Source organism: Charadrius vociferus, unplaced genomic scaffold (assembly GCF_000708025.1).
Source record: "Charadrius vociferus isolate BGI_N301 unplaced genomic scaffold, ASM70802v2 scaffold51, whole genome shotgun sequence".
Lineage (NCBI taxonomy): Eukaryota > Metazoa > Chordata > Aves > Charadriiformes > Charadriidae > Charadrius > Charadrius vociferus.
The window spans coordinates 1,747,943-1,770,596 of NW_009646939.1; the positions used below are offsets into that span (position 1 = coordinate 1,747,943).

General features: G+C 41.7%; 1 protein-coding gene across 1 annotated transcript; it reads right to left on the reverse strand.

Moving 5' to 3' along the window:
- Positions 1-434: 434 nt before the first annotated feature.
- On the reverse strand, positions 435-1,505 carry LOC104295247 (C-C chemokine receptor type 2-like). The gene has a single exon (XM_009894971.1). It carries the CDS (start codon positions 1,503-1,505, stop codon positions 435-437), a length of 1,071 nt encoding a protein of 356 aa, XP_009893273.1.
- Positions 1,506-22,654: the final 21,149 nt, after the last annotated feature.

A 22,654-nucleotide genomic window follows, 5' to 3' on the forward strand; every position in this document is an offset into this window, starting at 1 on the left:
TATTGAATACTAAACAGGTGCATCAATCCTCAAAGCTTCCTCCCAGTGTTTGTCTTAAAATGTTCACAAAACGGTAAATGGCTCTTGTGAGATGACATATTACTCCTTAGTCTCTTCAATACTGTACTTCCCCCAGGTAAATCTCACTAGCATTTGTTCATTGGATAGAATTTGGGTCAAGAAACAGAATCGTACTATTCTAGGCCCCATTCAAATCTTGATGTGATCCAGCCACGGTGTTAACATTTCCTGGAGGACACACTGATTCTCTTAGTTTTAGAATGGAAAATGCTGTAACTGCAGGGAACAGTTAGCCAAGAGAACTGAGGGTCATGCAGTTTTCCGTACTAGTTGACATAAAGATCTTAAATAATGTCAGGCAGTCCTTAAGGCAAAGTGAGTAATGCAAAATTTACTAACGTTTTGATGTATTTTTACAGTCCTGTAGAGATGTCATGCTCTGCAGTAGATGGTGTGAATGTGGAACTAACTCTTTCTAATTTTTCTCGATAAAGATTTGGACATTTTTTGCAGAGGTGGGCTGCAACATGCTTTCGGAAAAAGGCATAAAGATATTTCCTAAATTTTTCTCCAACAAATGCATAGATCACAGGATTGATACAGCAGTGGATCATTGCGATTGTTTCTGTCACTTGGATTGCTTTCTCCAGTTGGCCTTTGATGTCACAATTTAGGTTGAAAAGTGAACTTTGAAATGTATGCAAAAAAGAAGAAATATGGAATGGTGTCCAGAAGACAAAGTAAAAAATCATGATCACGAAAATAAGCCTGACTGCTTTCTGTTTTTTCTCATTCTTGCACCTCAATAATGTTTTTAGAATTTGTGAGTAACTGAAAATCATAATGAGGATTGGAACAATAAGTCCTAGAATGTTCATCTTCAAAGTAGAGGAGTACTTCCAATTTATTCTGGCATCGCTTGGATAATGAGCACTGCAAGTATAACGTGAATTTTCCTTTTGAGTTTTGTGAAATACTATGCCAGGAACAGAAGCAAAAATAGCAACAGCCCAAGTGACAACGCTGGTGAGGATGCCGTAAGTAACTGTTCTAGCTTTTAAAGCAAACACTGCATGCACTATGGCCAGATATCGGTCTAGGGTCAACAGGATTATGAAAAAGATGCCGCTGTAGAAGCCAAGGAGGTAAAAACCTGAGAGAATTCTACAAAGCGCCTCCCCAAAAATCCAGTCATGAACAGCATAATAAGCCCAGAAAGGGAGAGAAAATATAAACAGCAAATCAGAAATTGCCAAATTGAGCAGGTAGATGTCAGTCATACTCTTCAGTCTCTTGTATTTTACCAGGATAAGGACAACGAGCATGTTGCCTGTGAAACCAAAAATCACCACCAAAGAATAAAGCGGTGGCAAAAGTTTTGCTGCAAAGTGCTTTTCCTCGGTTCCCAAGCATGGTGCTGAATCACTGTAGTCGAATTCTGTTGTCAGCGACCAGTCGGCTAAGTCCATGGTTTGGTTTTCCATGGTGTGTTGGTCTGGAAAGGAAGAAAAGGATGTTAAACTAGAGGAAACTGCCAACTTAGCAGTGAGGAGAATGAAACACGCTGATGTCCTCATCTGGAATGCTTTGTGCTGTTGAGCACATCAGTGTTACTACAGCAAGGTATGGAAGCAAAATGAACTTGCAGAGCTCCCAGGAAACCCATCTATATACCCGTGAAGTCACGTTACTGCATGTTGGAAGTGTCCTGCATGTCATTTTGTATGTGTACGCTGTCTGGTGTGGTTTTCCTCCTCAGTAGAGCCTGCCAGGTGCCTGACCCAACTGGGAGCAGAGGAATGATGAACTTAATCTGAGCAGTGGGTAGTTTGGGTCTGTTGTGCTCAGCAGTGGCTTTCCAAAGGGGTGGAGCGAGCCGGCAAGGCAGCAACAGGAAAGCACAGTGGCTGGCACGCAGAGCATAGCTGTGCTTGTCCTTGGGACCTGGCCACCTTCTCATTGTGCCAGTCCATACTGTAGCACTTGCCCAAGGAGGACCAGGCACTGGCAAGGTGTATACCAGCACCTGCAAAGGCGCTGTGACACGTAGTTGTGAAGAAAATTGGTCCTGTTTTACATCAATTTCAGTAGTATGAAGAGGCCCAGCTAAGAAGCAAAATTACTGAATAAAATTGGTCCTTTTTTACATCAAACCAGGACACATGGGTAAAACAAACTGACTGCCATTTGTTCCAGTTGTTCATGACTTCTTGGGAGTCTTAATGCCTGTGGGAATCAGGTCACTGGAGGTGTACAGATGACCTTTGCATAGTACTAAACATACACACCTGGTGGACCTGCAGTCCTGGGTGTTGCAGAGCAGCAAGTCGGCAGTGTTGGTCTGGGTTAAAATGGGAAACGCTGTGTCGTTTACAGAGTCTGGGTCAGGCGTAGGCCATGGAAGCGATCTGGTCTTGAGTAGCTCTGGAGTGAAAATGGTGTGCAGTCCTGTAGAAAGAGGAGATACCTTGGCAAACACCTTGGCAAATGGCATAAAAGATGACAGTTGCTACCAGTTTGGCCTATAACACCTGTATCTGTTGTGGCATCTTCCTGTCAATTGAAAGACCTCCCCAGTGCTCGGGGATGAAAGAAGTTTTGATTCCTTGTTTCAGTGGCTGTTTAGCAGCCAATATTCAGGAAGTCGAAAGTTTAGATTGGCTCAGTGTGTTGGAGGGGGCACAAATGGAAAAGGCAAATGTGGCCATCGCTATGAGTGTCCACTAACAGTTCTTCATGTGTAGCAGTTGTTTGATATTGTCCTTCATCCTTTTTGAGTTGGCGTTTCCAGTGAGGTGAGATCGTAATTGAGGAAGTGCAAGGGTTGCCCAAACTCTCTGTCCCTCCAGCTTTGGTTTGGGGACTGTTGGCAACTGTTGACCCTAAGCTCCACATCTACATGTCATTGAAATACCTCCAGGGATGGTGACTCAACTACTTCCCTGGGCAGCTTATTCCAGTGCTTGATAACCCTTTCAGTGAAGAATTTTTTCAATATTCAATCTAAACCTCCCCTGGTGCACTTAGCCTGGTTGAATCTTTGTATTTGTATGCAAAGAAAGTAATATTTTTTTTAATTTAGTTTGGAACTTATGTTGAGATTTAAAAACAACAGAAAAGAATTGTGGGAGTAACAGAACTAAATGTAACTGATTCCCTATGGCTTTGTCTCCCCCAGTGGGATGGGGGAGAGAATCAGATGGGCAAAAGGAAGAAAAACTTGTGGATTGAGGTAGAGACATTGAATAAGTGAAGGAAACAGAAAAAAACAGCAGACATGATACAAAGACAAACGCTTGCCACCTCCCACCAAGCAGCCAGCCAGCCTCTGAGCAATGCCTACTTTGGAAAAACTACCCCCCCCACACACACCCCACCAAGTTTTATTGCTGAGCATGATGTTATATGGCACAGAATATCCTTTTGATCACTTTTGGGTCACCTGTCCCAACTGTGGTCACAAATCTAAAAGACAGCACCATAAGGGCTGCAGTGAAGAAAATTAGGTCCATCCTGGCCACATCCAGTATGCCTTCCCACTACCAAAATTGAGTTCCTGCCCTGTACAATTCACACTGATGCTGCCCAGAAAGACAGCATATACTATGGTTATTTTGTTTACTGCCTGTGACCTGATGGGAAATCTCTGAGCATTTGCACGGGATAGAAGCCAGATCCTCCTCTTCACAATGAGCACAAAACATTACAAATATTTTCTTAAATGCTTTCTAGAATTCCCTATCCTTTGCACACAAGCAATGTTAATCACAAAGAGCTCTAGAAAACTAATCTGGCTAACAAATTATATTGGAAACTACTGTTTGCATTTGATTTTTTTTTTTCATTTATCTTTAACCTTTTTTCCAATTTTCATTTTCATGCAGAAAGGAACATCTTCTGCAGAAGCTGTAGCCCTTGACAAGAAGTCTGATTTTGGCATCAGTTGTCTAGGCATGAACCTTCAGAAATGAGTGTGTTAGCAAAAAAATCTCCAGGTTTATCTCTGCTCTTGTACTGTAAGTATAAATGGGCTCTTCTGAGAGATTCTGATTTGGGAACTTGTGATTATTTGGCTTATTTCCTTCCCCTCTTATTTTCCTTCCAAAATTGCAAATGAATACTCAGGAAGTCTTAGTGATTTTCATTTGTGGGCCTTTCTCATTTACTTGATGGACTGCGTGCAGCCATCAGTGCCCATCATTCTGCCCACACACCCAGTTTCTGCATGCACAGGGTAGTTTTGGTTGCTAACAGAAATTCTGGATGATTTCTGCAAAAGCGGGCAACTGAGTCAAACCTAAGGTAGAAATATAAGAGAAGGAGACCTTTGGTGCCCTACTTCCCTGCTAATTTATCCTGTGTCCTTATCTTGCAAAAGCATCTAAATATATGAGCAGTTCAATAAGAGGCTACTGTCATTTCCCCTTGGAGGACTGGTTAAATTCTGAGTCTGCAAGAAGTTGGGTACAGTGAAGTATGACCAAGCCCTGGGCCAAATACCTGCACCCTGGGAAAGACTTCTTGCAGAGAAAATGGGGTTACAGCTTAGATGGGAGGAAGTTTTATTTTCTTAATAATTGTAATGTTGTGAGCCAAAATAAGTGTAATTTCATTTCTTTAACTTCTAGGAAAGGTCCACTTACGGTTACATCAGAGATTCTCGTAATGAGGATGTAGCTCTGGATCATGTCTTTTCAGATTTCTGTGTTTTGGCTGCTTGAGAGAAGCCTGGCTAGCTCTTGAGTATTAACTGTTATATATAGTGTGTCACCTTTAGCTATAGAAGTGTTCAGGTGCTGGTATGACTATCAGACATTTCCATTTTAGAGTAATTCAAGCAAAGAGGCTCCGGAGTTGCTACACTGACTTATTCAGAGATGGCAATTATTGCAGCTCAATGAGTCTGCTGTGCCCTAAAGGGGATTTGGACAAAGTTTCCTTGCGGAAATCAGAATATTTGATAACCACAAGTTAGAAGAGCATCTATGCATTAGTGGAGCCGCTTATCTCAAAACTGAATGACCCCCACAGTTCCCTTTCCCTTTTTACTGTCTAAGACAAGTATGAATGGGTAACACAGTGCTACTCCCCCTGCCCTCACTCTCCTCCTTTTCACAAATGGCAATGTTTGTCATCCAGAAAAAGAAATTGCTTAATGACTTCTAGGCAGCTTAAAAGTATGTGTCAGCAGTGGCTAGGGCGCTTTATGAAGACAGAAAAGTACAATGTAGCACAGATTAAAACTGAAACTTAAATGAAGAAAAATAACACCCCATGCATGTCCTGATAGCAGGTGTTGCAAGAGAGGTGCCCAATGTTTCCTGGTAACAGCTCTACCTCTTTAACTTTGCCTTTTACTTTCCAGAAGTCTGTGGACAGGCAAAACTACAGACTAGACTGTGCAACGACACCAAAGACATCTTGGGGAGCAAGGATAAACATATGTACTTTTCTTGAGCTGCCAAGAAAGCTGAAGGTAAAGATTGAAGTGTACTAAATGCTGTATGTAAGTCTCTGACCTCATAGTTGCCCTCAAACACATCTTTTCATCTGGTAGAGATCACAGGATTTCTTTCCAGGATATGACTACGGAAAGACAGGCCCTTCCAAAATTAATCCTTGCTTTGGAAAACTCTTCCTCTTTTATAACAGCTGAGCATTAGAAACGTCTTCAGAATTGCTTGCATCCTAACTGATGATTTTTTTCATCCCTGCAGATCTTTCAAGGAAAAAACAGGCTTAATCCTCTGTGAACCCTCAGGATCCAGTTGTTTCCATTCCCCACCAAGACCAGAAAGACAGTCTTGCAAAAATTCTGAGCTTTTCTGCAGTTAAATAAAGTCAGTCTATATGGTTGCTAGACAAAAGAAGTAGGAGGTGTTCTTACCTAAAAAAATGTACAGTAAAAGAGTAGCATAAGCACTCAAAATAAGCACTCTGAGAAGGAGAAACTTGAGACAGCTATTAAATGTCTTCCTCCATGACTAAATGTGTAAGAGGTTTCTACTTTTGTGTAGACTAGGTCCTGTGCTAGTATCTGGTCAGGGGTTTTTTTCAGTGTCTCTGCTTAAACTGCTTCAGGTAGAACATTGAATTCAGAGTAATGCAAACAACAGTTGTAGTCACAACCATTCGGGGGATGAACTTGAGTATAAAAAAGGCAACTTACAGTCTGGAGTGGAGATTGCCAACATATGTCATAGGATCATGCCCCTACCATGTTACTGCTATAGGGGTCTCTACACAAAGAAGTTCCAAGACCTCTGCTCTGGCACTGTAAACTGTTCCTGGCAAATGACAGTGCAGTTCTCCCATGAAAGCAAGTGTTGCTATTGCTGCATATCTGATATACTACAAAAAAAAAAAAATATATATTCTTGGGCTATTGTAGTTTTTTGCTACTACCCGAGTGGCAAGTATCACTTATCCAAGCAGAGGAGCTCACCTCTTTGTGTGTGAGAATAGCACAATTCCAGTGCAGTATTGATGAATTTCATTCATGTAAAACCTCATTAACAAAAATTGCAAGCCATATCATGACTGGCCATAAAACTGGTATCTCTAGTTGAGGTTTTCTAAAGTGGTGGCTCAGAGACATCACATTAAAAAGAGAAACCAATCCCAAAGAACTTATCCCTTCCTAACATGATAATGAAACAACACCTTTAACAGATTAAATGATTGAATAATACAAAGAAACCATGTGATAGGATAGTGATGAAGAACATCTGCTATCTGCATCTGAAAGAGCAAGATGTGGCTTAGATTTGGAGAGGTTAGATTAAGTGTGAATGTTTTCATGTCTGGTCAGTTTATATCCTTAGCAGAATACATTTTCAAGGTACTGACCTCCTGGAACAGCTTTGAAACCAAGACCCAGTAAGTTTCTAGTACAAAAAAGATTGTAATTTTCTACACTATTTGTCCAGTTCAATTCTCTACTCTCACATTTAGCCTTATCCTGAGTTGTAAGCTAGTTACAAGACCCAGTTGTTCTTAAAGATAGTGTCTCTGCATGAATAGTAGCTCTACTGCCACTGTCATTAGGCACATATACTTCCCCCACTGAGTGAATCTATATGTATATATACACACACATTTATGTGTAAAAGAAGGGAAAAAAAATAGCTACTTACTGCTTTATCAAGCCTGTTTTGTCTGACCGTGTCTTCTTCTTTGTGAACACATAGTTAAACCCTATATCTGAAAATAGGAAACGGCACTTCCTGTGTGATCTATTGCAAAACATTGGTACAAGAATCAAGGGTATGGTTCTTCTTTTCTGAAAATGCTCAGTTTTCAGGCTGAGTTCAAAACCAAGGGATGAAGACTTTCTGGGTGTCTGCTTGTTCTGGACAAGCTGGAACTGAGCAGTCAGTACCTGAACTATTATGTCTCTGCTGGGTAGTTAAATTCAGTAAAATCCTGTTCTCAGGCCAACAAATATTTCTAGCTGCTCTAGACACTTCTGCAGCTCAACAGAAAGTGGTGTGAAATACCTGGCATGCAGAACGTGTGCTTTTAAAATTAAATTCAGGTCTCCAAAATGATTGTTGAAACAACAGTCCCCACCAAGTTATTCTTCATGTTCATTGTCACTTATGGACTTCTACCTAATTTCTACATGGTTCTCCCTCTCATCATCATTGTGAAAAAGAATCTCTAAGCAAAATTAGGATATGTTTATACTATGCAAAGCAGTGTCATGTTAAACAGCATCACACTTGCCTTAGGTGAGCATTGTGAAGAGAGACAAGTCAAAGTCCAGAGGTTTCAGAGCTAACTAGGTGAAGCAGAGCTACCTTCCTTCCAGTTACGTGACCAGCTCATGCAGTCTACACCACACTGCACTGTGTGGTGTATATCACCTCCTTGAACACCTATTGTAATTTTTGCAAAGCCATTTGTAATGATCTTGCACTTCTAAGTCTGCTGCGTGAGGCAAGCTGGAACCTGTAGTTCATTCCCTTTTTGATGTAGTGATGCAGAATTGAAAGCAACAGAAAGAAAGAGATTAAAATAGCAGAAAGTATTTAAAATATATTTTTGCTTCAAGGCAGGAAGTATAGTTGAGTGTACAGGCTGGTGTCATGCTTTTTTTTTTTTAAACATTCCCTTCACCAATGCCATTGGCACTGCAGCTGCAACAGCCTCCAGCTGTTGGAGTGACAATTGATGCCTGTGTAACTGATCATTATAAACCAGGACTGATAAGCCATTTATCTGCTCCCTAAGGAGTCTTTTTACAATTTTATAGAAAGTAACAGCAAGGCTACATTTTTCAAATTTTCAGGCTTTTGGCAGCAGCTGTTGACCCTTTTCTCTAAGACTGCTGGATGGTTTCCTGCAGTATTCTTGGAATGCTGTAAGACTGGCTTGTGCTACAATTGTAGCTGGATTTTGTCATTTCCTAGAAAATCTATGTGGAGTTTCAATAAAACCAATGATACCTAACCTGACCACATGTGTTCCAGAGAGTATAAAAAAACCTCACAGAGCTGTTTCAGAAGGATTGCCTAAGCAAGGCGTTAGGAAGAGGGGTCTTTGTGATGGCTGAAAGGACGTAAACATTTCCTGTTGATCTGGAAGGGGCTGTATAGATTTGGCTGTAAATATAGACTGCAAACCACTGAAAAACTTCAAGCCTGAGCAGAAGGGGCCTTCCTTACAGGGACACAGTGGATAACAGGGAGACACAACACACATTTTCTTTCTATACCATCTCCCTCTGAGTTGCTGTCTGAATTTGAAGTTATGTTTTTTACCCCTTGGGACATCTCTTGCTACTCAATGTACAGGCTGCTAGTTCAGCAGTTTTGTTTGCAAGTTTAATCTTTTGTGAACTGCTTTGCCTGGAAAATAAATGCTTGGGTTGCAGGGACAAAAGTCCTGCCAAAGGCACTTCATTTTTACTGCCCCATGAGAAAGAAAGGCGCTTACCTGGAGAAGGGACTTGTCTCAGCTCTTGACAGTGGGACTCCTTTGGAGTGCATTGCCCAGGGGCTGTGGGTGGGTGTAATTGTCTGGGGATACCAGAAGTAATCCTTGCCCTGTTATCTCCCTGTCTTGTGACACTGGGGCTTCCTTCTGCCTTTTTCAGGGACTTTCTGGAGTCACCAAGCTCCTTCTTTTTGGTTGCTCTATCAGTTTGCCCAAGCAAAAAGCAGTTACAGCTGAAACTAGCAGAGCCAATCTGTAGGTTGACGGCAAAAGTTTTGGAAACTTAGCAAATGTGGCACTTCAGGACTGAACCTCTCCCACGCAGGAGAAGACACAGACACAGTTGTATGGCAAGCAGCCTATGCAAACAGTACTTTCTAAACAAATATGGGAGAAAAAAATGTATACAAACCTGCAAGCTTCCATATATTGATAGAACTGCTAAAATTTGAAGTATCCCAGGAATGGATAAATTCTTGTTTTCATTTTCTATTTTACACAGACCAGTGCTAGGAAAGATTACAAAAAAAGTCATTCTTGGAAGACCTAAATGCTAGTTTCATAATCTGTGAAGTAAGCAGCGGTCTTGAGTTTGGTGTAATGGGTTTGATGGATCGTTGTTATGGGGAATGAGTGACTCATGACTCACAACTCCAAATCTGAGAAAGAAAGCACAGTTTTGCACACAGTGTTTTGAAAGAGTTTTAATTCTTTGTGTTTCCAGTCTGCGTGCTTAGATTGAAGACAAGTGGACAGAGTTTTCAGGCTGCCTGAGCTCCAATTGCTCTGACCTTTGAAAATCAGGGACGGTTTCTTTCCAAAATGGTAATGCAAATAACTGGAAGCTACTTCAGAAAGTTTAATTGAGACTGAAATACAGAAAGAAAAAAAAAGATTCAAAAGAGAAAAAATATCTCATATTGGATACTTAATTTTAGACACCTGGGACTACATTTTGAATTGTGGCTAAATTATTATTGTATTATAGGAGATAGGGTCTGTTAGAAAGGACAGAGTCACCTGAAAATCCCTTTTTCGGGGATTTTAGAACTCTGAAGAAATCCAGGAGAAAGGAGTGAAGTGTTCATCAGTCTAGAAAGCATGGCCTGTGAGAAATGATTGTCAAAGGACTAGATGATCTCTGGAGAGCTTTGTCAAACTTACTGTGATTTTACTCTTAGGATCTTTCCTGTAAGGGTTTAGTGAACTTTATAGACATTAACTAATCCAAAGAACTACCTAGGAGATGGAAGCAGTGGAAGAAAAGCCTCCTAAAGTCAGAGACATTGCCAGGAGAAGATTGCTTGCCTTATAAAACTAGAGAGCTGCTGTGGCTTTCCATCTATAAAATTAGAAAAAGCAAGAAGGGAAGAAAAGAGTACATAAACTTCACCATGCTAATCAATTGAAATTCTATAAACAGGGAAGTACCACTTGGTTGTACCAAAGAGAAGAATCAAAAACCGAAAAATTTCTGCAACAAATCTGGTTTACTTCAGCTGGGGCTTTCTACAAGCTGTCACAACACCACCACTGACAGAATTGAAGCAGGGGAACCAAACCGTGATGTACTTCTGTTACTCCATCAACCACTCAATGTGAGACAGAACTAGCTTTTTTTGACAATGATATTGTTGCCTTAAGTTTAGAATGTTATGTGGATACTGAAGTCAAGATGTGGGGATACACTCAGGGCGCGGACATAATTTTCCAAATTTCTTGAAGAATTCTCTTTTCTCTTCAGCTGGAGACAGTTCACTGTTGACAAAAATATTGGAAAAATTACCAAACAGATTAACTAAATAGAAATGGCTGGGCCTCAGCTATACACCACTAAGACCATAGCAAAGATTAAGCGATGGCCTTGCAGTTCATCTAATATTCTAGGTCTCCCATGTGGAAGGAGAAATGCTGACTTCAGTCCCTGTGTCAAAGCATGTTTAAGAATTTTAGGCAAAGTAGGACAGCATGAGGAGGGAAATTGCATACCAATGGAGTTGCTTTCCCATTGCTCTGGGTTGCTTCAGTGTGCCTTTTTATGGTGAAATTGGATGAAGCAGATGTTTTGTGTTGAAAAAGGAGTTCAATAAACGTATTATTGAGTCCTGTGCAAGAGACTCCTCTTGAGCGTTCTCATCCACAGTAGCCCTCAGTGGACATTTTGCTGACTGTCCTCAGGCTTACAGGGATGGGCATGTGGCAACTTCGATTGAGCACAAGGAGGAGCACAGAGGAGGACTTTACAAGGTCTGTTAGTAGCTAATTCGTTACAGACTCCTTCAAAATAAATGTTGTAGGCTGTAGGAATAGTCTCTCCCATGAGCTGACTTAGCTGGTAGTCGGCTAGCAAGTGTAATGGCTCCCTCTATAGTCAAAGGATAAAGGTAGGTATTTGCAGAGGGTAACTGCCTCTGTCTTAACCTACTCCACCTTAGGCTAGAATGAACCACCATATGGAGGGGGCTGTCTTTAGCATTAGAAAAAGCCTAGACAATGAGTTCAGACTAGACAGCTAACCTGTACATTGATAAAACTGAGTTATAGCCCAATCAAATGTTTCAGATAACCTGAATGAAATCTCTAGAGCTTTTGGTGATGAAAAAACATTCTTTATTTTGGAAAAAGATCAAGCCAGATATTTTCGATTTGCTGTTCTTTGGAGCTCACCCACCCTGAAGCAGGAACAGATTTATTGAGGGGCCATGAAGACTGTATCCTGTTCATGCTTATGAAAACTGTATGTGCAGTCATGTGACAGCATGTCACAGACGTAAGGCTGCAAAGGCTGTCCTCCTCTTCCCCTGTGTCCTCATACCCATGCAGGTGTTCTAAAACAGCACTGCGTTTTAGAAGAGGTAAGAAGATACATAAAAGCAAAACACAGTTTGTATTGATGGCATATGAAAGTTGCATCTTCAGCTGCTTCAGGTGTCATAGTACTTCCTCACAGCTTTGGGGCATTTCACAGAGCCTTGGAGAAGACAGACTTGACAACTGAGATGTAAGTAAATTGGGAGTTCAACATATACTTCAGATATTGAGTCACTCACAGGAAGAACTACACAAGGAAATATCAATGCAATCTGCCCTTCATGTTAACCTCTTGAGTACCCATGTCATGATGCGTCATTCAGCTTGCAGGAGCCATCCTCTCAGCTGAAGGACTGGCTATTTGGGGTTCTTTTTATTGTACTTCACTAGCACACAGGACCAGGTCCTATGTAATGTACACTACGCAGACCCTTCTTGGACTGCAGAATTTTGCTTTTCCTCATGATCATGTCTCTAGTTCTGTTAGGTTACTATCTGATTGCTTCACAGATATTACAATATTTGTCTTCTCACCACATTTATGACATGAATCAACACCATTATCTCCATTTTGCAATGAGGAAGCTGAAGTGCCAAGATTATGAATAACGCTGTCAAGCACCTATTAATTTGGGGAATCTGGTTTGTCCACTGTTTTTCTCCAAAGCAAAGTATTATGCTGGGGCATGGTTCCCACCTGTTGTAGCTGCTGGTTCTTGGTCTTCATATTGGGCCCTGGAACATGAGGAACACAACCTCAGAGGCCATCTATGGAAATCTAAGTTTAAGTGCAAAGGGAAGCTGCTTAATTTATGTGCTAGAAGTAGACATTTAAGGGTAGGTAGGATAAATTCAAGCCTAAGTGCCTAAACCCCTTGGTGGAACTTGTGCCTGCCATGTGACAAGCTTGCAGATTCCAGGAGTATTTGTGGCACAGGACTTGGCATATCTGAAATGTGAGCCTTCCCGGATTTTGATTTCCAGGTATCTGCGGGACTGCTCAATGTAACTGATTCCAAAAGACACAACTAGCCCCAGACAGTCTTCAGTCTTCTCAGAGACTGGCCTTACACTCCTGTGCATCCATCTGGTGGAGCTTGCTTTGTTTCTGAGAAAACTCCCCGTGCAGCCTGAAGCCAGCTCAGTAGCCATGCTACACCAATATACAGACATACTGAATTTGACCCTAATCATCTTCCAAAAGGTTTTATTTACAGGGTGGAGACACCAGTTCCTTAGTAACCTCTGTAGAGAAAATATAAGAAAACACTGGGCTTTAGGTAAGTAAGTCAGCAAAATATGCTTTCTCACAGTCCACGGCAAACTAACCACACCACAGAGTCTGTGATACCACAGACTGTGTATGCTGTTCTCTGTCCCCAGCAAATGAGGATCACTGTGGTATCTTCTGTACTACGGTGTGGTAAATTTTATTACATTCTCTCTCTTTCTTTTTTTTAAAGGCAGTACTAATTGCTGTCTCATAATGGGAATGGATAAGCTAGCTTACAGTTTTGTCCACAAGTGAGATATTCTACACCTGCTCTGTTAGTTGAACGGTTGTGGATAGGCTGTTTGTGCCTCTGTGCAAAACAGTATCGGTGTTAGCAAGTGTGATATGAAGCCAAAACCATCTGCATTTGTGAAGCTCTCAGATCATATTGCAATAGTTGTTTTATGCTGGTATATTTAGCACATGCAAACTAGTTTGCCGTTCTTCTTGGAAGACGTTGTGTAAGTGGCAAAACGAAAGTAAGCCACAAATAAGTGATAAAAATAACTTAAACTGAAAAGCCATCTGAGAAAAAGAATTTAAAGGAAAGCTGGTATTTCTGCCTAAGTTGTACTAAAGTATGGTGGGATAAAGTCCTACATAAAGCTTTAAGTGAGTCTTAGCTCAAAGTATGTATTTGTGTTGCCAGAAGTGCACTTGGATTCACCTAACATCTCAAAACCAAACTATCGCTGGCATGTTTCTTTGGGGAATTACCATCATACACTGATGCTGCATTTTACAAGACTTCTTCAAGTCACAATATATTTTCAATATTATTAGCACTTGTCCTTGGATAGTGGAGAGGTTTACTGTGCGATACTGTTTTTCACACTGGCAAGAGACTATTTCTTGTCTCCTAGTTGTTCATACATTAAATGCATTAAACATTAAATACTTACACATTGCTCACCACTGACACTTCCAACATCCATCCCTCCACTCGTTTCATCAAAAAGACTGTCAGATAAGTCTATGCCCTACAAGCCTGCGTTTTTTTCCCTGAAATCATGGAGTCTCTCCTGGGATATAGACTAACATTTTCTCTGCCTGAGAAAAAAAGCCTAGAAAACTTAGGGCCAAAGGCTCTGGACATCAGCCACAACCTGGAAAATCTGTATCAGAAAGCTGTGACAAGTGAAAACACAATTTATCAGCTAACTGGAAAGTCAGCATGAAGGAAGAGAACAGGACAACCCATTAGTCAGGGAGACAGACTGACCAGTTGACACTGGAGTGCACTGTGATGGATGAGAGAACACCTGATTATCTTCTCCAGCTTAAAAGAAGGAAAGGAACTGCTGACAGAGAGAGAGAGAGAGAGAAGTTGGGCATCTAAGGGTCACCAGAGTTTCAGCAGACCTCTGAGATTTTCAGGTTGTTAAAGAAAGTTGAAGTCAGGCAAGCTTCAGAACTTAGTGGCATTATGAGGTCATCTCAGCAGAAAACTGTAAACCACAGAAAGTTTTGTATCTCACTTCTGGGTTAATTTATTAATGCATTTGGGGTTTTGCATTGGATAATGTATTTGGGTTATAATGTACTTCTAATTAAGAAGAGGAAAACTCACACAAGGTACCAGAAAGAAGACCATGCGAGGTGTGTCTCTGTAGCCAAGATTCTAGTGTAAGGCCTACAAGTAGTTATAACGTGCAGCCACAATGAACAATATCATGGATTTTGGCTGAACCAACTCTTCTTCTTTATACCTTAATCTTGGATAAGAGGAGAAGGTAACACTTAGTTCTTATCTGTATCTTTTTAACACTGATGTCAAGCCCTGGAAAATGTTATACAAATCCTGATGATTGAATTCAGTGGTGGAGCTCAAACATGTGACATAGCCTTGCTTTAAATTGATTATCGTATACAGACTTGTGGAATCTCAGGCTTTCAGGCTGAGGCACATTCAGTCTTTCACACCTGTTTTGGTTTTCCCCAAAGTGGTGCTGTACCTCATAAATTTGCAGTGCCACAACCCAGGCTCTCTACCAAGGTGCTCAATGCTGCCTTGGCCCCATCTGTGGGGCAAATACAATTCTCACAGATCAGCTGTGGGCAGAAAGGAAACACCTTATACATAAACCCAAGAATGTATTGTTAGTGTAATTGAACTTTTAGCACTCTAACCCAACAATCATTATTAGTCCAGATCTAATTATCTCAGAAAAAGAAAGAAAAGAGGGAAAAAAAAAAAAAAAAGACATGAATACTTCCCTGCAGAAACACATTATTATTAATAATAATAATAACAACAATAAAACCCCAAAATAATAGTTAAATTTGTTGCATACATACTTCCTAGTTTATATCCCTTTTCTAAGCGTAATGCTTTTATTCTTCCACTGCTCCTCTGAGTCCTAAGGTCAATGGCTTCAGCCTGTCAGTCCCTCATGAAAGGGTCCTTCTACACCTCATCCTCTGTCCCTACTTCTCAAAGCCTTTGCTGTCATACTAGGACTGTATTTATCAATGTTGCAGCATCATGTTAGAGTCATGTTAGAAAGAATAACTACTTTTTATTACTCTCTCTCTAAAAACTGTGGTTATGCCACACAAAGGTAAGCAAAACTAAGACAGATTAGTCACCTGCTCAGAAGAACTGCTGTTGCAGCTAAACAAAGCAAAAATAAAGCTTCAGGCAGGTCAAGATGAGTTCAGAAAAAGCCAGGCTGGCAAGCCTCAGTCCTGAGGCATTGCACGCTCAGTACAAAGCCTGTGGCCTGGCAATAGCAATACCAACACTGTATTACTGGGTGAAATACTGTATTACTGGGCAACAGGGCTACAGAAGACACTCAGAAAGCAGTTTCCGTTTACAGGGTTAAAGAAGTCTCTCCCTCATTACATCTCCCTGTAAAAAAAGGTAATATTAAGTGAATATTTCACAACACAATACTAAGAAGATATAATAATATATTTCAGGAAATTTTGGTATGTTTGAGCTGGAGATAGTGAGGCTAGAGGAATTCAACAATGTCTCTTTCACTCACCAACCTTTTGCACAGGGCAGCTTTGCTCAGCCCCGGCTTTTGAGAGCCAACAACCTGGCAAGTTGATACGGAAAAGCAAAGAGGTGTGCTGTGAGGAAAGGACTGGGGACAAAAGCACAGACTTACACTCTGGTGTATTTACAGCAGAAAAAAAATCAAGGTGCTAGAGACTCCTGAAACAGAGGAAGTGGTTCTTAGGAGTGGGAAGGCTGTGCTAAGGAAAGTGACCCAGAAGAAAGAAAAAGGAACAAGGAAACAGAAAGCTTAAGACTATATTACAGCGGGTTGAAATTTCTCAGTAGGAGGGTGACTAAAACAACTCCTGGAATTAAGACCAGTGCCAAGTCATAATTTCACATTTCCTCCTCCCACAGAGAGCGGAGATGTTCTTTCACTGTACAATTAAGGTCAACAAGGACAAGTGTAAGGTCTTGCACCAGGAAAACATAATCCAGGAGTGTAGCACAGGTTGAGATCTACCCAGCTGGGGAGCAGCTCTGTGGAAAGGGACCTGGGGGGCCTAGTGGACAACAAGCTCATTATGAGTGAACAGTGTGCTGCTGTAGCAAAAAGAGCCAACAGGATGCTGGGTTGCATCAACAAGGGTACCACCAGCAGAGAGAATTCGTTAACCAACTCTACGCAGTGCTTGTCAGGCCACACCTGGAATACTGTGTTCAGTTTTGGTCCCTGCTGTGCAAAAAAGATGTGGGCAGGCTGGAGATGGTCCAGAGAAGGGCCACAAAGATGATCAAAGGACTAGGAAGCCTGCCATACGAGGGAAGGCTGAGAGAACTGGGATTGTTCAGCCTTGAGAAAAGAAGGCTTAGGGGAGACCTTATCACCATATTCCAGTATTTAATATGTGGCTACAAAGAAGACAGAGACTCCCTTTTCAGAAGGAGTCACATGGTGATGGGTACAAGTTACTCCTGGGGACATTCCAATCAGACACAAAAGGGAAATTTTTCACAATGAAAACAATCGGCCATTGGAATAATCTCCCCAGGGAAGTGGTGGATTCCCCAATATTGGACACTTTTAAGATTCAGCTGGAGAGGGTGCTGGGCCATCTTGTCTAAACAGTGCTTTTGCCAAAAAAGGTTGGGCCAAATGATCCTTGAGGTCCCTTCCAACCTGGTATTCTATGATTCTATGATATGAATTATTTATCTTCTACCATACAACTGTTGTTGACATATTTTTTTCCATATTCTTTTTAGCCATCCTGTGCTGGGTTCCCAGCAGTCGGTGGCACTATTTGGTTTTGTCACAAATCTCCCATCCCAGCCACAGACTCTAGGGCTTCTTCATGTCTCCCATGCTTCTACTGTCACAGTCTACTTATGTCCATGTTGCTGAACTACTGGAGAACCAGAGGGACTCTCCAAAAGCCAGTCCTGGGGCCATTTTGATGCACAGACTGTAACAAGTGGAGAAATGTGTTTATATTGCACAGTTACAGGTACATCTGAGCTAGGTCCAGGACCAGCAGCCGTGTGACCTGTTAGTCATAGCTCTCAGCTGCTAATTAGCCTGAGCACGGCAGAATGCTTTTTTGACCTCACAGGTTTGTATCTCTGAAGCAGTCTCTCTGTGTGATACTGTATTTACTGTGTTGGCACATTTCTTGCTTTCAAAGTGACTTTGTTATCTCTTCATGACCCTGAAGTGACCATTGTAGAAATTGCACTGGAAAAAAAAGTTATTTCTAGCACCTAAAGCACACTTTTTATAGGTCATTGCCATATAGCAGTGTGTGTGACTTGTGAGCTAAGCTTGTTATTGTGAAATAATCTGTAATGTCTATTGAATTTCACACGTTTGCCAAATAGCATAACCTCTTAAGAGTGTGTGGTCCCAGGGCTGGAAAGCTGCCTGGGGTTGCCAGTGATGGGTCTGCCTGGAGACCACTGGCCTCGGCATCTAATGGGCAGCAAAGAACAAGTGGTAGGAGCGTGACTGGAAAAGGGGAAATATAACCACCATTTTTAAAAAGGGTAAAAAAGAAGACCCAGGGAACTATAGGCCGGTCAGTCTCACCTCTATGCCTGGCAAGATCATGGAGCAGATCCTCCTGGAAACTCTGCTAAGGCACATAGAAAATAAGGAGGTGGTTGGTGACAGCCAACATGGCTTCACTAAGGGCAAATTGTGCCTGACAAATATGGTGGCCTTCTACGACAGAGTCACAGTGTTGGTGGGTAAGGGGGGAGCAGCAGATGTCATCTGCCTGGACTTGTGCAAAGCATTTGACACCATTCTGCATGACATCCTGGTCTCTAAATTGGAGAGACATGGATTTGACCAGTAGACCACTCAGTGGATAAGGAACTGGCTGGACACACTCAAAGAGTTGTGGTCAACGGGTGCATGTCCAAGTGGCAAGCAGTGACAAGTGGTGTTCCTCAGGGGTCGGTACTGGGACTGGTGCTGTTTAAAATCTTTGTTGGTGACATGGACGTTGGGATGGAGTGCACCCTCAGCAAATTTGCTGACGACACCAAGCTGTGTGGAGTGGTTGACACGCTGGAGGGAAGGGATGCCATCCAGGGGGACCTGGACAGGCTGGAGAGGTGGGCCTGTGCAAACCTCATGAAGTTTAACAAGGCCAAGTGCAAGGTCCTCCGCGTGGGCCAGAGCAATCCCCAGCACAAATAAAGGCTGGGCAGAAAATGGATTGAGAGCAGCCCTGAGTAGAAGGACTTGGGGGTGTTGGCGGATGAGAAGCTCAACAGGAGCTGGCAATGTTCACTTGCAGTCCAAAAGGCCAACCACAGAGTCCACTCTCATGAGACCTCGCTTGGAGTATTGCATCCAGCTCTGGAGCCCTCAACATAGGAAGGACATGGACCTGTTGGAGCGGGTCCAGAGGAGGGCCACAAAGATGACCAGAGGGCTGGAGCACCTCTCCTGTGAAGACAGACTGCGAGAGTTCGGGTTGTTCACCCTGGAGAAGAGAAGACTCTGGGGAGAACTTATAGCAGCTTTCCAGTATCTGGAGGGTGCCTACAAGAAAGCTGGAGAGGGAGTTCTTACAGGGGCATGTAGTGATAGGACAAGGGGTAATGACTTCAAACTGGAAGAGGGTAGGTTTAGAATAGGTATTAAGAAGAAATTTTTCACTATGAGTGTGATGAGGCACGGAAACAAATTGCTCAGGGCAATTGTGGATGCCCCATCCCTGGAAGTGTTCAAGGCCAGGTTGGATGGTGCTTTGGGCAACCTGGTCAAGTGGTGAGGTGTCCCTGCCCATGGCAGGGGGGTTGGAACTAGATGATCTTTAAGGTCCCTTCCAACCTAAACCATTCTATAATTCTATGAATAAGTTTTTCAGCTCTTTGGAGGCATATACTCATGCTTTCCCAAACTCACTGAGAAGATTAGCTTAAGTAATGTAGTATTAAAAGATGAAGTTAATGTGATTTTTTTCCAGAGCTGTATCATCCTGAAGTATTGCATGATTTCTGGCGTTACTTCCACGAGTGATTTCTATGGGTTGATTCCCACTTTTTTCATACTGCTTAAGCATCTTAATTGAGAGTTCTACCTGTGTTTTTCTGTTTAGTTTTAATCTAGGAGCTTGAGCAGATGCAGCCAAAAAAAAGTTGAATAAACGAAACTCCAGTATTTAGTCAGAAATTAACATACAGTTTTTCTCCCTAGAAGTGGAAGAGGCAAAGAAGGTAGACGTTTTCTACAACTTCTGTGGGTTATCTACCTTGACCTTCTGTCACTGTTCCCGTTGGGAGGGCATAGCCCCTTAGCTCGGTCACAGACCTCTACCCCTGCTAGATGTTAAGGGCAAATCCAGATGCTGACACAGAACAAACCAGCACTTTACTCTGCTCTCACACCAGGTGCAGCTCTTCATTTCTCCTTATGGAAAGAGGTGGGGCTTCAAGGGGGCAAAGAGATAGAGAGCAAGAGTGTGCACAACCTCCAAGTACCGTTCCTGAACAGGCAGAACCTCAATTTAAGGAATTTTTCTTCCTGTAAAATGATCTCCCATGTTCACTTTTTTAATCTCCCAGGAGCCCTAATCAAATCACATTTCTCTTGACCCTAGCCTGGGGAGGTGTGCCAAATGTGACACGTCTAAAATTCAGTCTCACATCTTAAGGTTGGGCTCTCCTATGGTAAGTCAAAAGGACTGAGGAACATTACAAAAGCAGTGAACCTGGCAATTACAGGCTGGAGAAAAGCCAGGAGGAATTGCTACCAGCACCACATTTTACATGATGTTCTTGCTTTTCTAACTCTCCCAATTCTCCTTTGTACTGCTTTGCACAGTTTTATTTTCATTTATTTATTTTAAAGGTCTGGGAGCTGTTTTTGAAGATGTGCACATTTGGATGTTTTGTTGCACACTGCTAAGTGGTCTTGGGCTAGAATAAGGTCAGACTTGTCATACTGTTATAGGCATCATACTGCAAAAGGGCAGAGAAACATAAAACAGGAAAGTAGAGAATTGTGAAACATGTTAGATGAAAATCAATACCTAGAAAGTTCAAGCAGGTTTAGACACATTTTAGAACTAGCTAGGGAAATGTTACCAAACATGAGAAGTGGTACTTAGCACTTTAGCTGGCAATCTGATATCAATGGTAGGTCTTACAGCTTGGTCCTTGGAGAAATGTTAATTGCTTAAGTTGTGCAACATCTGATTAGATCTGTTCTATGAATAGCAATAATTTCTTTATTCCATCCTCTTCAGAATAGCGATCAACTTTCCACAAATTTAATGGAACAAGATTGGGCTAGAGATTTTAGCATATATATTCACATTACCACACACAGCACCAGGAAACCCAGGTGACATCAAACCTCATAGTTCCTTGGTGCTTTTGCAGTGGTATTTGCAGCTGACAACATCTCAGCACATGAAAACTAGCTGATCTCGTTATGAGTAGATTGCAAAATTCTTTTACCAATTTCACTTTGTGTCAGAACCCTTGAAACTGAGGAAATAGTGCATCTGCTACCTGTTTTATTCCAGGGAGAATATTACATCTGCAGAAAGCAGTAGAGTGTCACTGACAAGTTTCTACCCTAGAAAAATGTATATCGGAAAAAATAGCAGTACCACCTTCTTAATAGTATCCTACTGGTGTAGTGCTGTTATCCAGAACTGTTTCAGTGCATAGAATTGCAACAATTTTTGAACATTACTTAGTGTCTCCATAGATTCTTTCCATCACATGTAAAAGCAGCATAAAATCTTGTGGATTTACAACATTAAAAATAAAATTTCATGCTTAGAGAAGAGGCATAATGCTTCTGAGAGCTCTGTGGTATATGAGTACTTGGGGTGATGCTGGGTATGTTTGTGTCTCTATTCTGGTAGTTTATACAATAAAAGGGGCAAAATAGCTACTTGTATCATTGCTTTTTGCGGCCACATTAGATGGAGAAAGAGCCCTCTGAAGGGAAAAGTGTCCTAAGAATCCACAGTCTTGATCTGTGAGAGATTGACTGTGCTTCAGCAGAGAAGGGGGGACGGGGGGGGGTTGGATCTACCCTTTTGGATTCTTAAATACCAGTCTTTCCAATGCAGCAGTGGAAGACAAAGAGGAAGAGGAAGAAACTCTGCAGTTAGACCAGCAAAACCTACCTTTTTCTTCTTTGGTTCAGACTTCACATATCATTTGGGCTAAATTGTGCTATTACACACACACACACACAGAGCATGAATTCAGTGAGAGCGGGACAAACAAATAATAGAAACAAAAGAGTTTGGCCCTTGTCTTGTAACCCAGAGAGAATCCTAGCCTACTGCTGAAAACAGTGCTGCATTAATGATGCAAGAGTCTCTTTGGGACATTTTAGGTTCACACTTGCAGAATTTCATGATGGCATTGAAAAGAACTGTGCATGTCTGGGGCATATCTGGTGCATATCACTTTGAATGACATAGCAACCTGAAAAGGGGCATGATCTTTGAAAAATTACAGTGCTTTTGACCATCTTGTCTTTTTGAAATATGAAATTCAGCAAGCCAAATAAAAAATTATTGAAAAAATAAGAACTTAGGGACCTTATCCCTTATTCCTTATTATTTCTTCTGACTAACAAGATTGCAGACGTGATCCAAATCTGTGTTTTAAAACAAGAGATTCCTTGAATACTATCTTTACCTAAAAGCAGTCTTTGATTGCTTTTGGTCTTTTTTATATAACTGTTGGCAAAATAAAGCGATCGGGGCAAATTATTTACTGTTTCACACGTGCCCAATTTCAATCAGAAAAAAAAAGCTGCCAGGTATGAAATGATCATTCCCTGAAATCTAGAGGGCTAAAAAAGTTCAGGGGGCATTCCACAGATACTTTATATCCTTGAAGGCAGTTCCTTGGTGCTGTGAGTCCCATGCATTGGGTTGGACCCGGGTCCCCTCTTTGATCAGACAGTGGTGTCTCTTCCCTGCAGCCAGGAAACTTGGCTCCTGACTATTGCTTTGTGCTAAGTTGCAGTGATGCAGCTCGTTGGGACAGTGTCAGTGTGTGAGAACTGGCCAGAAAACATTTTAATCTTCCCTTCTTCTCAAAATACCAATTAAAAAATAATATATATCTATAATGTTTGTTTCTTCTCCCTTCCATTTTCATCTGAAACATCA